The sequence below is a fragment of the Typopeltis vanoorti genome, chromosome 15 (genome assembly GCF_054136105.1).
Source record: "Typopeltis vanoorti isolate ZY-2024b chromosome 15, IOZ_Tvanoo_1.0, whole genome shotgun sequence".
Lineage (NCBI taxonomy): Eukaryota > Metazoa > Arthropoda > Arachnida > Uropygi > Thelyphonidae > Typopeltis > Typopeltis vanoorti.
Genome location: NC_143563.1, coordinates 60551930 through 60568398, shown reverse-complemented (window position 1 = coordinate 60568398; position 16469 = coordinate 60551930). Strand labels below are relative to the sequence as shown.

The window sequence follows — 16469 nt, the reverse complement described above, 5'->3', positions numbered from 1 at the left end:
AATTATTTCACAATAATTTTTTGTACCTTAACTTTGACATATCTATTGTGGTTGTTTTTGCTTTTTTTTGAAAATTTGAGTTTTGTCATTGCTGCATTAGAAATAAAACACTTTATTAAAGACTGGAGACCACAGATATAGAGTTCTGAGCAGCTTATGGGAATGAGCAGATGACATTAATGGCAGCATCATATTAAAAACAAGCATATTGGGAAGGAACTTAATATTGTTAGCATTCAGTGTGTGTGAGCAGAGCTAACCTCATGTGGTATGGTCATTTAAACAGAATGGGAGAGGAAAGGTTAGCAAAACATTTTTTTTAAAGATGGCAGGAAAAAGATCCAGAGGAAGACCAAGATCCAGGTGGACTGATACAGTAAGAAGTGTTTTTTTTTGTGTGTGTTTTCCTTCAATCAGGTGGTTGATGGGATAGCAATGCTATTATACTAGGGAATTATTATAGAATGAAGTTAATTCCTGTTACCTTCCTTATTCACTAGTATGCTATGCCTGTAGATATGTGTTCATAGGGCCATTATACCTGTTTTGAGGGACAAAAAAAGCTTCAGTTGCCAGGAGAAAAAAAAAACTCTCTACCTCCATGTGAGACTAATTAAATCACCTTTGATTAAAAAGTCCTGATAAAGGTTCCTTGTGTAAAAATAATCATAATTTACAATTATTATTATTATTATTATTATTATTATTACACCCTCCATGGAGTCGACAGACTCATCATGGGAGGTTCATTTAACTGACAACATATTTATCATATAGAATCTTAAAATCCTTAACACTCCTTGCATTTGCTTCTGTGCATTGGTTTCAGCTTCATAACTATGTATCATTGACACTTGCTGCTCATTAGAAATTGATATCTGTTTTAAAAAAAGTAAAAGTATTTTAGATTAATTGTACTTACTGAATATCTGATGATTGTAATATTTTCAATGGCTTTTTTTTTTATTCCAGTTAACAATTGTTAAGTGTACGTACAGTGATATCTTCATAAGGACATTATCCTTTTGCTGATGGCGATAACATGCCAGCCATTATTAACTTCTTGCTTGCCACTTAGTTGAACTAGTGTGCATGCTCACCAACGAGATTGATGGGTAATTGACAGCTGACAGAGGGGGGGGGGGTGTTCTGTACTGGGGTAATGAAAAGAAATGAGAGAATGGAAGTATGAGAATACCGACCAGAGAATTTTGTTTTAGAAAGTTTTTGAAAAACTTGACATTCAGAATGTATTAATAGAAGATTCCAAAAAGGAGAGCCTTAGCAAGGTGAATCCTTTTGATTAAAAAATTGATACTGTTAACAAGGGAATAGTAATCAAAGGAGATATTGAATAAGTGTTCTATTTCACTATTCAAAGAAACACTAAAATGGAAAGAAACTTCTGCCTGAAGGACACAGGTGATATTGATGAATTATTTTTTCAGAACAAGTAATAAAATTAGACATCTGAGACTGCATAGTTTCATTTATGAAGACCACTATTTTGATGCATTCTTATTTATAAAGTAATAAAAGAAAAATCTGTTTTTCTCTGATAAAGAATTTGTAATTTGTGCTGCTTGTAATTATAAATTGCCTGAGGTAAGACAATATTTATACTCAGTGAGACAATGAGGATGAATGGAAAAATATATGCTAAATAAGGAAACATTGCATAGTTTGGTGAAACCCTGAGGGTAGTTATCAGGAATTTGATGATGATTTTTGTCGTAAAGAATTTAACACAAAATACAGTTGATGCTCTCTGTAGCAAATGCCACTGTAATAAACTCCTGGGAAGTCTCAACTAAGGTGTTATTAATAAGATGCTATGCTAAAAAAATTCACTGTAGCAAACTGTCTACTATAAAAAACTATCTCACTATAGCAATCTACAAGTTTTGCTATAGTGACAGTTGACTGTATTAACAATGGTTTGAATGCTGTTTCTTTATTGAAAAAATAAGTAAGTTTTCAAAAATATATGCACTAAATGATTCATATATAGTTCATATATAAATCATTTTATATATGACTATATATATATATTTTTATAAAAAATTGAATGACTAGAACCGAGATTTAAGTAAAAAGGCCTTAATATAAAAACACGACTAGTTTCTGCTTGTAACAGCCTTCATCAGGTGACATTATAAAAGAAAGAAAAAAGAAAAAACACTAAAACACTGAAGCTTAAATAAACTATGAACAACATAGAGAGTCTCTATACATAAAGAGAGGAGACATAATGAGTTGTAGCTCAACCTCCCAGATTGTCATTCAGCTGTAATCATGTACTGGCGTTCATGAGATGCTATTAGCACGCACTTTCCCAACAATACAACTAACGAAAGAACAGCTTTAAATACAACCACAACGATTTAACGTCAATTATGTATAGAGACTCTCTATGATGTTCAAATTTATTTAAGCTTCAGTGTTTTTTCTTTTTTTCTTTCTTTTATAATGTCACCTGATGAAGGCTGTTACAAGCCAAAACTAGTCGTGTTTTTATATTAAAACCTTTTTTACTTAAATCTCGGTTCTAGTCATTCAATTCTTTATAAAAATATGTATGTTAACCAAGTTAATGATCATTCTTTCATATATATATGTTTATATGAATAAATTTGCTATATGTTTTGAAATATTTTTTATGACAACTGTATTTGGATAATATTAACATGCTTCATATTAAAATGCTAGGTTGCTTCATATATTCCACAACTGGCTAAATTCAATCCAGACTACTGGGGAGTAAGCTTGTGTACAGTTGATGGTCAGAGGTAATATTTCATTAGGAAAAAAACTTTCTAATTTTTTTTAAAACTTTCAAATTTTTATTTCAGAAAACCAAGTTGCTTTTTTAAAATGTTGCAATGTACATACATCATTTAGTTCATTTAGGATAGAATAGAACAGAATAATGCAAAAAAAAAAAAAAAAAAAAAAAAAAAAAAAAAAAAAAACCATTATATTAGCAGTATATTGCTAACCTAGTTGACAAGTGAAGAACATCTCTGCTTTCACTCGACAAGCGGTGGGCTGGAATCACACTGTGTCATGGATGTTTGTCAATGTATTTAGATGATGATTATTCACTGTGAGATGACCATCCTGTTTGTTAAATATTTGAAGTGGTTCGGGAAAAGTACCATGTGTAGTCTGTATATCAGGGTTTCCAGATTATTTAACCTTTAGACCATCCTCAGTTATAATATACTGATCTCTCTTTCTCCTTTATGAAAGATTTATATTCTTTTATGAGCAGAATTTTTTTAACCATTGAAGAAAAATAAATTCATTGCAAAATTTTAGGAACATGGGATAACACAATAAAAAATAAGGAAATAATTTTACACTTTTTCAAAGCACACCTCATGGTGATATTATTCATTAACATGAACTAGAACTAATGGCTATTAAGGCTTAGGTGCTGCTTTCAGCTCATAATTAGGTTTGATGCAATAAATACAAAATAGAGAAATAATTAAATATTGATTTAATCATTTGGATGTCTCTCTGACACTAAGACATCTTCTAGGCTATAACATAAAAATTGTAATAACACATGTCATCATAGTTTATTCACAATATGATACAGTGTGAAAAGGGAAAAGAGATTTATATTAAAAATTAAATATTGCAAATTATGGTCTTCCAAGTCTCTATCTTGAGCTAACTGGTAGATGTCAGATGGAGTTTTATTCAGCCTACTGATGGTTTCACATATCTATTGCCAAAATTGTTTGCACGGTCTTCCTCTACTGTGATTGCCATCTTCTGGATTGTGCAGGATGAGGGATTCCAAAATGGGTGAGACTTCCGGACATCTGAGTTGTAGTTTTTTTGACTATATTGACAAGTGGTTCTTGTTTGAGGCCTAAAGTACTATGAGGGGCACCATCTATGGATGCTGTTGGCTAGCCTTGGCTGTTGAGCAGGAGTTTTAAGATTATGTCCCAAATCTTGGGAAGTTTAAAGCAATGATATTTATTTAGATTAGGTTAGTTTTTTGTATTTGCTGCTGATTCTAAAAAAAAAAAAGTCTTTCAAGGTTATATTTGCTGCATTGAAGCATAAGTTTTTTTTCACCATTTGATTCATGGTCATCTGTATCTGGCCAACCCAAGGAAAATGTTGACAGATCTTCCAATTTGTCCATAATATGATGATTGCAAGAACAAGGAACCTTGTAAACATGTGTAATATTTAGGAGAGCTGATAACTTAGGCCACTGGCTCAAATGAGGTTTGAAACAATGCAGTGATTATATTTATTTAAAGTTCTCGCTGTATTTTCTTTATATCCAGGGCACCTGAGAAAAAAATATAATAGCTTGAAATTTAAAGAAATATAACGTCTGCTCTGATTTCAAACCTCTTTTGAAACTGGCTGCCCTTATCCATTTTCCTAAATATCCTTTCCTTCCCTTCTCTGTACCAGCAGTTTGCGAAGTTCCTTGTTTCAAAACGTATGCATGTGTTTTGAAACAAGGTCCCTTGATTAAAAAAACTAACCTAATCTAAATAAATATCATTGTGTTAAACTTTCCAAAATTTGGGAAACATTAATTCTTAGACATCCTGCCCAAAAGTCAAGGCTAACTAATAGCATTCATATAGTGCACCTCCTCATAGGACTTTAGGCTTCTGGTCTAACTTCTTCCACTTATTGTTTTTTGTGTTATTGTATCTCAGAAGATTTATCTGTGACAGATGGATTGGAATGATTAATCCTGTTGTGTTTAATTATTCCTCTGTGCTATATTCATTCCAAACCCATTTATGAACTGGAACCATTTTTGCACTGCAGACATAATTTTGTTTTTCCTTCGTTTGCCATTAAAATAGTTCACTTGCAGTGGTTCACCAGATTTTAATAAGTTATTCTAAATACAAGGTTTCATTAAATTTCATCAAATCAGGGAGAAATAATTATCATTTTGAATCATTTTGCCATTTAAAAATGAAATAATAGTGAAAAAATTTTTTCTTTCTGCAATTTTAAATATAGGATTTGTTTAGCAGTGAAACTACTCAACTACACTAGTTAAGTAATTTTATTGTTAAACCAATCCTATATTCAAAATTGAGAATTTTTTTACTACTATTCAAAAAAATTCAAAATGATAATTTTTGAATTCTTTTGAGAATAAAAATGACCCAATTATACGGAACAACAATAACAAAAAAATAATAATAATAAATAAAATAAATTAATTAAAAAAATAATATTTTCAGATATTTCTTTCAATAAAAGTGAAATTATAATGGAGATAGCAAGTTTTTATTAATTTTTTTTAAACCTAGGCTCAGTTTAACAATGAAATTAATGTCTTGCATTCTTGTATTATGTTGAATAATCCTTCCCATGCTCATTCAACATAATACATTCTTGTATTATGTTGAATGAGCATGGGAAGGATTAGCAAGCTCATCTGTTTACACACAGTACATTGTGTAATTGCTTAAAGCAGCATTTTGGTTGTTGATGTTTCCACTGTTTTTGCAACAACTATCATAATGTTTGTGACAACTGATTATTATTATTATTGCCCTAACTGGAAATCTCCCCCCGATGAAAGGATGGGGGGGGATTTCCAGTTAGGGTGGCAAGGCATGAAGTTTGCAATTTACTCAAATTCATATTTATACCTAGATGTACACATAATTACTACAAAATATGTTATAGATCACTTATGTTTATGAAGAGAAAATGAGCACCTGAAAGGAAACCAACCTACTAATTCAGTGATGGGGAAAGGGGGGACAAAAATGAAATGCTGGTGAACCATTATGATGACTAATTAACACTGTGGCTAAACTGATATGCATATTATACAATTCACTATTCACATATAGGTTGGATTTTATATGTTCATTCTCTCATACTTTTATTTGCTAATTTTTTTTTTCCACACTAATATGTACACAAAAACTTAACAATGCCAACAAGTTCAACAAATCCAGATCACATAAATAATAATCTTTTTTGAATTAACATGACCACTGTTCATAATCTCTATTTAATTCATTCCTAAATTAACGTAAATGCACTGCTTCTGTAATTCATTAGTGAAACACTTTTACACATTGTTTCATGTGTTCATACTCTTTTTTTTTCTTCTTCACTATCTTTTTATTATATCCTTAGCAAAGTCTGGTTCAGTCAAATGCAGCAATTACTTGCATATCTTATATATGCCCTGAACCTTCTCTCCTTTTCCTGCTTGAAATTATTTAACCAACCCGTTCTGATAATTGATGTGATTGATGCACTCTCTTTACACACACACAGTCATTAATTCATGAATACCTCTGTTACCTCGAGTACCACTGTAACTTTTGGTTTGGTGCAGTGTATGACCTTTGCTCTCTTGTGCCAACAAACTCTAAATCAACCAGCTAATAAATGCTTCAGCTATCTTGACATCCATTAGAAACCTTAATGAGTAAGACTGGGAGCCTTACTTATATCTAATCAAGAACCTATGTAATATTGGCTCTTGATTAGAGACTTGTATAATAGTAACAAAACTGCCTTACTTCTACAAGTGAAGATTCTTTTAATTCTACAGCAATGCTATGTTAGTTGCCTTACCAATATAATTCCTGAATTTAAATTGCCTTTTAACCAAAATACTGAAGTCCTTGAATTAATGAACCTTTTCTTTTGCCTTTCCATTTAATATGATGAAGAAATGCATCACCAAATAGAAAAGGTGAGTGTGAAAAGAGTAATCATAATGGGAGACTCTAATTATCCAAATATTGATTGGGTAGCAGTAAAATCTCATGAGAAGAAAAAATAGATTTATTGAGCTGTTGTGGGACAACTTCCTCACGCAGCATGTGAACAGAAGGAACTCGAGGACAAAGAGTGTTAGATTTGATTATAGTGTCAGAGGGCGTTTCAGTTAAAAGCATAACTATTCTGCCTCCAGTTGGTGACAGTGAGCATGCGGTACTCACTTGGGAAGCGACTAAGTTTATGAATGTTCCATTCAGAAAAGGTTACATACTGAACTACAACGCAGGAAATTATGACTGAGAAATATACTGAGTTCAGTGGAATGGGATTGGTTGCTGGATGGAAAGAATATCGACAGTGCATGGAAAGCATTGAAACAATACTTAAATGATGCGATATCAGAATGTGTCCTTAGAGTTCGAAGAATAAATAGAGTAGGAGTCAAATGGATGTGTAATCTTATTAAGCAAGAGATTCTTAAGAAAAGGACAATGTGAAAGGAATACCGTTTGCATAAGGATGACGTCTGCTATGAATGTTATAAGCAGCAGGCTAGAATAGTCACAACTGTTGTACGGAAAGCAAAGTCTGATTATGAAAAGAAACTGGCTCTGTCTTCTAAAGACAACCCACAAGAATTCTATCGATATGCTGCAAGTAAAAGAAAGAGTGAATATGAAAGAATAACTCTTCTAAATCCAGATGGTGTGAGGGTTACAGATGCAGAAGAGATTGTTCAGTTAATGAGTGCCCATTTCGTTAAAAGCTATCAATCTGGTGAATGCAACATTGAGCTCACTGTTACCGCTTCACTAGATGAAGAAATGCAGGTATGTGAGGGCGAGGTATTAGAGCTGTTGCACAAACTGAATAAGAATTCAGCAATAGGGACTGATGGAATATCAGCACATTTGCTAAAAGAGCGTTCAGCTGAACAGGGAAGATTCCGCAGGAATGGAAGGAATGTATGGCATTTCCATTGCACAAGGGTGGTGCAAAGACCGATGTATCAATGACACAATTCTCCTACTACAGAACAAATTTCTGCCCGACATTACGGCCCTCTTTGCCCACGTATTACAGTCCGGTTACTTTGTGCGGCAAAACAAATTCTACCTACAAAAAGAAGGTACAGCCATGGGCTCACTACTATCCCCCCCCCCAATCGCTAACTTCTACATGGAAACCTTTGAGCAAAGGGCTCTTGATTCCGTCATGCTAAGATCGACAGTCTGGCTTAGATTACGTTGACGACGTGTTCGCAATCTGGCCGCATGGGCAACAAACGCTAAACACATTCCTCAGCCACCTGAACAAACAACACGAACGCATACAATTTACCGTCGAAATCAAAAACCAAAATTCGCTTCTGTTCCTAGACACACTAGTCACACGTTTACCTTCAGGCAGTCTATCCTTCACAGTCTACCGAAAACCGACACACACTGGCCAATACATACATGCTAATTCATACCACCACCCATCACAAAAATATGGAGTCATTAACACCCTTAAAAACAGAGCCACAACTTTTTGCTCTAACCAGCAAGCCCTGAAACAAGAACTAAAAATCATTAGTGACACATTCATAAATAATGGCTATAACATAAATACTGTTAATAAAATACTCCATAAAACTACAACAAAAACGAATCTAGATTACAGTAAAACCATAGCCATCCCATACATTAAACGGTTATCAGAAAAAATCAACAGAATCCTACAACATTATAACCTCAATGCCACCTTTAAACCACCCACTAAACTTAAAACGATATTCAACTCCTCTAAGGATCCTCTCCTCCCACTAGCACATCCTGGAGTCTATTGCATCCGCTGCACCTGTAACTTACCGTACATTGGTGAAACAGGACGGACAATCCCAAAACCAAGAAAGAACACATTAGACATATTAAATATAACCATTATGGTGAAACAGGCCCCTCAGACCACGCACTCAACACCTTACACCAAATCAACTGGAAAAACACCTGCTCTTTACACCGCACAAAAACCTGGTACGAAAGGAAATTTAAGGAATCCTGCGAAATCCTGATAAACCACCCAAATATCAACAACAAAGATGGCATGAAAATTCCAAGGATCTGGATGGCACACATTCAGCCTACCTAATATGTAGGATCCAGCATAAGTCAGGACTCTAGCCAAGCCTCAGCTAGTATTAGAAACCATTCCATACCAACTGGCTGGAATGATGTTAATATATGTATATAGTAGACAACACTAATAACAGGACTCTAGCGTTGATGTATAATTTTTTATTTTTTTATTTATTTTTTATTTTATTATTATATATATATATATATATATATATATATATATATATACAGGGTGTTCGGGATAAATTTGACATATTTATAATTAATTATATTTTTCCGTAAGTTACATGTATTAACACACACTTCTCTTCATTTAAAAGTTTGGACCCTTCTTCATTCATATACAAGATGTCAGAAAGGATGGATAGCTGGAACCCACCTGAATCATGGAAGAGAATAACTTGTATCATGATGATTCGTGCCCGCCATCAAAATAAGGATATTACGACTGCTGCCCAATGCTCCCTGAATACAGTAAAAACAATCAGGCATGAACTAGAGACTTGCAATGGTGACTACGAGGATGTAGCAAGAAGAAAGATCCCTAGCAGACGATCTGATTGCGTTCGTACAGCAGAATTCCTCGCAAATCTGCAGGAACAGGTGTTGAAGAACCCTGGCATTGGAATTCGGGCTTTGTTCGTGGAGTTGCTAACTGTAGTCAAGCCCTGGATAACAAGGGTAGCCAATGGTAGGCCGTATGTATGGCAGCAGGATTCGACCCCTTGCCACACCTCTGGGAAAAGTCAAAAATGGTTGTCTGAAAATTTCTACGACTTCACCAGTCCAAATGTTTGGCCTCCAAACTCCCCAGACCTTAACCCCATGGATTATTTTGTATGGGGCGCAGTTGAAAAAGACACCAATCGCACTTCCAGTAATACAAAAGCCCAGTTAATGGATAAAATTAAAACAGTTTTTGCGGCCCTTCCCAGGAAGACTGTAGCATCAGCTTGTTCGAGGTTCCGCAGCAGAATTGAAGCTGTGATCGATGCTAATGGTGGTTATTTTGAGTAAATCTTGTTGATAGTATTGTAATTAACTCTGCCTGTAATGTTTTTTTGTCAATTCATTAAATTTAATAGATACAAAGAAGATTTTCTTTTTCCTTACGAAACTGTCAAATTTATCCCGAACACCCTGTATATATATGTATATATAATATTTTTTTTCCCACCAGAGGTCAGGCCAACAATTGTTGTAGTGGTTGGTCAGTGTCTTTAACAAACCAGTTTGATTGTAGTGTAGCTTGTTTCCTGTGTATCGTTGTATGCTCCAGAAGATGACCTTGACATAAAGGTCGAAACGTCGAATGTAGATTTTAGTTATATTAAACTAAAGTTTTTATTCAAACACGGTAGTTGTCTCCATAATTTTCAAAAATGCACATTGTTCAATACTAGGGCAACTCCACCTTTGCTATGAGTTACCCTAGTATTGAACCATATGTTTAGCTTACTCTAGGATTCGCCAAAACTTTTATAATTTGCTATATATTCGGCATGAAACTCTTTGATTTCTATCTTTGAGTTTCTTATTCGGCTTTGAAATAATGTGGGATTTAATATCCCCTTAATTTAAATAATAATAATAATATACTGTGTATATATATATATATATATATATATATATACACACACATACACACACACACACACACACACACACACACACACACACACACATATATCCATGTAAAATTATTTCTGGCATGGAGAAATACATTCTCTGAACTACTGTTTCCTAACTAGTCCAATATACAGTGCCCCCCCCATATCATTTTGCTAGAATCAGAAAAATATTGTCCAAATTAGACAAAAAAAGTCTCCTGGACCTGATAGCATTCCTCCAGTTGTCCTGAAGGTTTGGGCACAGAACTGACCCCTAACCTATGTTGCCTGTATATAAACTCTTACTCCATTGGTATATATCCTACAGCCTGGAAATTGGCCTATATTCAACCTATTTTCAATAACAGCAACAAATCACTGCCATCAAACTACCCTATCTAAACTAATGGAGAGAACCATCAATACCCAGCACTCCTACACTACCTCGAAGGCACCCAGCTAATAAACGACCACCAGTATGGATTCCACTGTTGCCGGTCAATAGGAGATCTGCTCATATATATCACCCATCTCTGGACAAATGCCAGGAGAAGTTTGGTGAATCTCAAGTGGTTGCACTTGGTATCTCCAAAGCTTTTGACTAGGTCTGGCACAAATGCTTACTAAACAAACTCCCATAATTTAATCTGTCTCAGGACTTCTGCTGTTGGATTGTCAGCTTTCTGTCTGGATGCACAGTGTGATGGTGGATGGTTCCTTATCCTCTCACCATTCAACTAATGCTGGGGTTCCACAAGGTTTTGTTGGTGAGAGAACACCGACAAAATAGTTGGTGTTCTACTTCAGTTGAACTCCAACCCAATACACAATTTTGCAATGACAGCACATTGCACTCCTTCCTTTCATTTGACAAACCTTATTCTATACAACTCACCTCAACCTACAAAACATTAATCACCACTGCCCTCAATTCTGATCTACAAGCCATTCTCCAATGGGGTTCAGATAACCTCGTCAATTTCAATGCCAGTAAAACCCAGTCACTCAAATTTCCAGACAAGATGAGATTTCTCTTTTTGGAATCAAGCCTCTCCTGGCATAAACACTTCACAACCATTGCATCCTCAACCTTTAAAAAATTAGGATTGTTATTTCACTGAAGTTATTATTTCATCTCTGAACAGTTGTTTACGTACTTACTGTCCTCTTCTGTCGGGGATGGGTTCAGTCTTCCATGTTTCCACAACAACCTCCAGGAGTCGCGGTTTCTTGCGTGGCTGGTGAGCTGTCTATATATGTTTGTAATCCACAGTTGACCTTTATTGTTGTTATCCATTTAGTTCTTGGTCTTTCTTTTTTTCTTTATTCTATTAATCTTGCATACAGAGCAAGGTTGGGTAGTCTTTTTGATGGCATTCTCTCTCGACATGTCCGTACCACTGAAGTTGTCTTCTTTTGATCTTTTCAATTAATGAGTCTGTATATTTTAGGTCCTGTCTTACATTTTTATTTGTTTTCTTTTCTGTCCATTTTTGGACAGAAAATTACTGTCTTTGTATTATGAAGTTCTGATCCAATGTAGAGCGATTCTTTCTGAAGCCTGCCTGTTCTTCACTAACTCGTGTTTTATTTATATTTCTGAGACATTTCATCTCGAAAGCCTCCAATTTTTTATCTCTGTCTTCTTGAAAGTCCAAGTTTCTGAAGCATATAGCACAGTGGGTATTATAATTGCATTATATAATTTTATTTTTAGAGGTTTGGAGATTTTATTATTTTTCCAGATTTTACCTAGCTTATTAAATGATGACCATGCAGTTGATATTCTATGTTTAATAGTGATCATGGTATCTAAGTGTTGTATTATTACGATTCCTAAATAATTGAATTGTTTTATCTGTTCAATTGTTGATCCATTCAAGGATCAACAATTTAGTTTTTCTTCGTTTTTTCCAATTATCAAGATTTTTGTTTTGTCTGTATTTATGGTCATGCTGTAATCTTTAGCCATATTGTTTAGTTTGGTTATTGGGTACAACATTTTTTTCTTTTGTGTCTTACAATGTCATCTGCATATTTTATGTTATTAAGGTTATAACCATTTAGGTTGACCCCTTTTTCTCCTTCCAAGGCTTTGTTAACCATATCCTCTAGGTAGATGTTAAAAAGGTATGGGGAGATGGGACATCCTTGGGCTATTCCTTTTCTGATGTTTATTTTATCTGTTGTTATACTATTGAATTTAATTATTGCTTCTGTGGGACTATAATATTTTTCTAAGAAGTTTAGGATATCTTCATCGATTTGTTTGTTTTAATATTCCTAATAAGGTTACTTTGTTTATTGAGTCGAATGCCTGTTTAAAATCTATAAAACAGTAATAGATATTTTTGTTATGTTCCCAGTATAATTCTTCTAGTCTTTGTATTATGAAGATCTGATCCAATTGGAGCGATTCTTTCTGAAGCCTGCCTGTTCTTCACTAAGAATGATCTCGTATGTGCTCTTTATTCTGTTTTGTAAGACTCTTGTAAATATTTTGTAAGCATGGCTGAGTAATGTGATTGGTCTGTAGTTTTTACAATTTTCTTATCACCTTTCTTGTAAATTGGTATGATAATTCCTGTTCTCCAATCTTCTGATATTTCTCCTTATTTAATGATTTTGTTGAAAAGTGTGTAAGGAATTTTAAAGTCATTTGCTTTCCTTCTTTCCAGAGTTCTGATGGAATTTGGTCTATCCCTGGTGCTTTGTCAGATTTCATACTTTAGAACATTCTCCACTTCCGATGGAAGGATCATTAAGGTGTCATGTCTGGAGTTAGTGTGGGACTTTGTTATTAGGTAGTTATTGCTTTCATTCTTAAAGGTTTCTTGGTAGTGTTCCATCCATTTGCCTTTATCTCATTTGGGTTTCCTGTTTCTTTGCCCTGATGGTTGATCATTGTTAGCGGTAGTGGTGAAAAGTTTTTTGTAATTTCTTTAATTGTGTTATGTAATGTTTTTGAGTTTTGGTGTTTATATGCCTCATTGCATTTTTCTGCCTTTTTTATTTAGCCAGTTTTCTTTAGCCTGTCTGCAGAGTTTATCAGTTTCATTTTTGGGTTGTTTTTATTTCTTCTTGTTTTCTTCTGAGGTATGCCTGTTTATTTTTGTTTTTAGTTTTCTTTTTTCTTCACATTTTTCTAATATTTCAGATGTTATCCATTTATTATTGGGTCTCTTATAAATTCCTAAAGTTTCCCTTGCCGAGTTAATTAATATTTCTTTTCCTGTTTTCCAAAGGTTTTCGGTTTCATCTGTTTCAGTCTTATTTATTTCTTAAATTTTCCTAATGTAGTCTAATTATTAAAAACAACACGTAAGGCCACAGTAATAACTTTAATTAATAAATAAGGTAGATATTTCGTACTAAAACTAATAGTACATCTTCAGTGTTACAAACAGATAGGAATAGAGTACAAGTAACGAACATTCGGTGGATCACCTATTAAAATACAATGTTGTTGCGAGCTAGGAAATGAAAGAAATTAATAAATAATTAATATTTAAGATAATTAGTTTTTTAATGATTACATAAAATAAAAGTCTCCCAGATCTTCGAGAGAGAGGCAATCATTTCGATTTAAATTCGGTCAGTGTAAAAAAGCTTCACAACTTTCTTTAAAGAGGCATTCATATTTGAACCTGCATCTGAAGGAGAATAGCTTTATCCCACTGGATATTATGGGTAGTGGTAATACTGTGTTGTGCTAGACCAGACTTCTGAGGTTTGTTGTAATCAATAATCAATATAATATTGATGTTCTTTAATTCTTTTTTCCACAGAACGGCCAGTTTGTCCAAAATAAGAAACATCGCATTCACAAGGAATTTTGTAAACGCCAGCCAAAGACAGAGATGACAGTTTATCTTTTGTAGAAGGCAATTAGGAAGAAATTTTGTTGATAGGAATATAAGTGGGAATCAATTGGCACTTTTTTAAAATTCTACCTGTAGGTTCTGAGATTCATGGAATGTAGGGGATTGGAACTCTGCGAACTGTTGAAGAAACCTTAGGTATTGAAACATAAGATTCAAATTATCTGTTGGGTTTGATTAGGGTGGTAATTATTAGATTCAATTAACTTTTTAATGATGGAAAGTTCTTGTTGTAAGATTTCTGGAGAAGAGAGCAAACTTTATGTGCCCTATTAATTAGAGATTTAAGAATGCCAAATTTTTGAGATGTATGGTGAGCAGACTTTTTATTAATGTATCTGTCAGTAAATGTGGGCTTTTGAAAGACGTTTGTAGATAATTGAATCTTATGTTCCAATACCTAAGGTTTCTTCAACAGTTTGCAGAGTTCCAATCCCCTATTCCAGGAATCTCAGAACCTATAGGTAGAATTTTAAAAAAGTACCAATTGATTCCCACTTATATTCCTATCAACAAAATTTCTTCCTTATTGCCTTCTACAAAAGATAAACTGTCATCTCTGTCTTTGGCTGGCGTTTACAAAATTCCTTGTGAATGCGATGTTTCTTATTTTGGACAAACTGGCCGTTCTGTGGAAAAAAGAATTAAAGAACATCAATATTATATTGATTACAACAAACCTCAGAAGTCTGGTCTAGCACAACACAGTATTACCACTACCCATAATATCCAGTGGGATAAAGCTATTCTCCTTCAGATGCAGGTTCAAATATGAATGCCTCTTTAAAGAAAGTTGTGAAGCTTTTTTACACTGACCGAATTTAAATCGAAATGATTGCCTCTCTCTCGAAGATCTGGGAGACTTTTATTTTATGTAATCATTAAAAAACTAATTATCTTAAATATTAATTATTTATTAATTTCTTTCATTTCCTAGCTCGCGACAACATTATATTTTAATAGTTGATCCACCAAATGTTCGTTACTTGTATTCTAATCCTATCTGTTTGTAACACTGAAGATGTACTACTAGTTTTAGTATGAAATATCTACCTTATTTATTAATTAAAGTTATTACTGTGGACTTACGTGTTGTTTTTAATAATTATACTATGCCACAGGTTCCTCTAAAAATAAGAATCTAATGTAGTCTAATCTTATTTGGTTATATTTAACTTTTCCATGTGGAGTTTATCAATTCTATTTCTTTTATAGTTCACTTTGAATTTTATCCACATTGTTGCAGAGAGGAGTTCATGGTCTGTATCCAGATCTAGGCTCTTGAGCTTTCTTATGTTTTTGATTGAGGTTTTCCATTTACTTCTAATTAGGATATAATCTATACAATTTCGTATATCTCTATCTGGTGAGGTCCAGGTGTATTTAAAACTAGGTCTATGGTAAAACATTGTGTTTGAGATGACAAGGTTGTTTTCTTTGCAAAAATTGAGCATAGTTTCTCCTCTTTCATTTTCGGTTCCAATTCCAAATTTCCCCGTTACATCTTTTAGCTCTTCTCTGAAAGTTCCAATCTTAGCGATTGGAATTCCAGAGACATCTTACTCAAAATCTCCGATTATGAGCAAGATATCTCTGAAGTTTGTATTATCTATTTCTTTTTGTAGATTGTTGTAGAATAGTTCGATGTCTTCTTCATTGTGACTTGCGTCCGGTGCGTAAATCTTGATAACCGTTATGTGTAGTCCTTTTTCTTTGGCTTTTAGTCTAATTCCTATTATTCTGGATGAGATAGGCTTAATATCTGTTACACTTAAAGTAAGATTTTGTTTTATTAGGATTGCAACTCCTTCTCTATGTACATTGTCTCTTCTTCCTGAATAGAATAATTTGCCCTCTGGTATGTTTAAGCATCCTTCTCCTGTCCAGTGAGTTGTTTTGCTGACAATTTGCTGACACAAAGAAGATTTCTCACCAACACTATATGAGGCTCGTGTTGGTGTGTTGGCTACCCCGTACGCGGTAGTGCGAGATGTATTCTCAGTAATCGTGTAATCCATGGAAGTTTTTGGCATTTTAGTCCTCTGGTCTAAAATCCTTTGGTCCTCCTTATTCTTTATTCAGAGCAACCCATTGGGACTTCC

General features: G+C 34.0%; 1 protein-coding gene across 1 annotated transcript in view; it reads left to right on the top strand.

Moving 5' to 3' along the window:
- LOC150098795 (glutaminase liver isoform, mitochondrial-like) overlaps window positions 1-16469 on the top strand; it is a 270677-nt gene that overhangs the window by 69541 nt on the left and 184667 nt on the right. The window contains exon 5 of the mRNA XM_090405753.1: window positions 2710-2789. Within this exon, the coding sequence (XP_090261879.1) occupies window positions 2710-2789 (80 nt within the window). The remainder of the gene's footprint in view (window positions 1-2709; window positions 2790-16469) is intronic.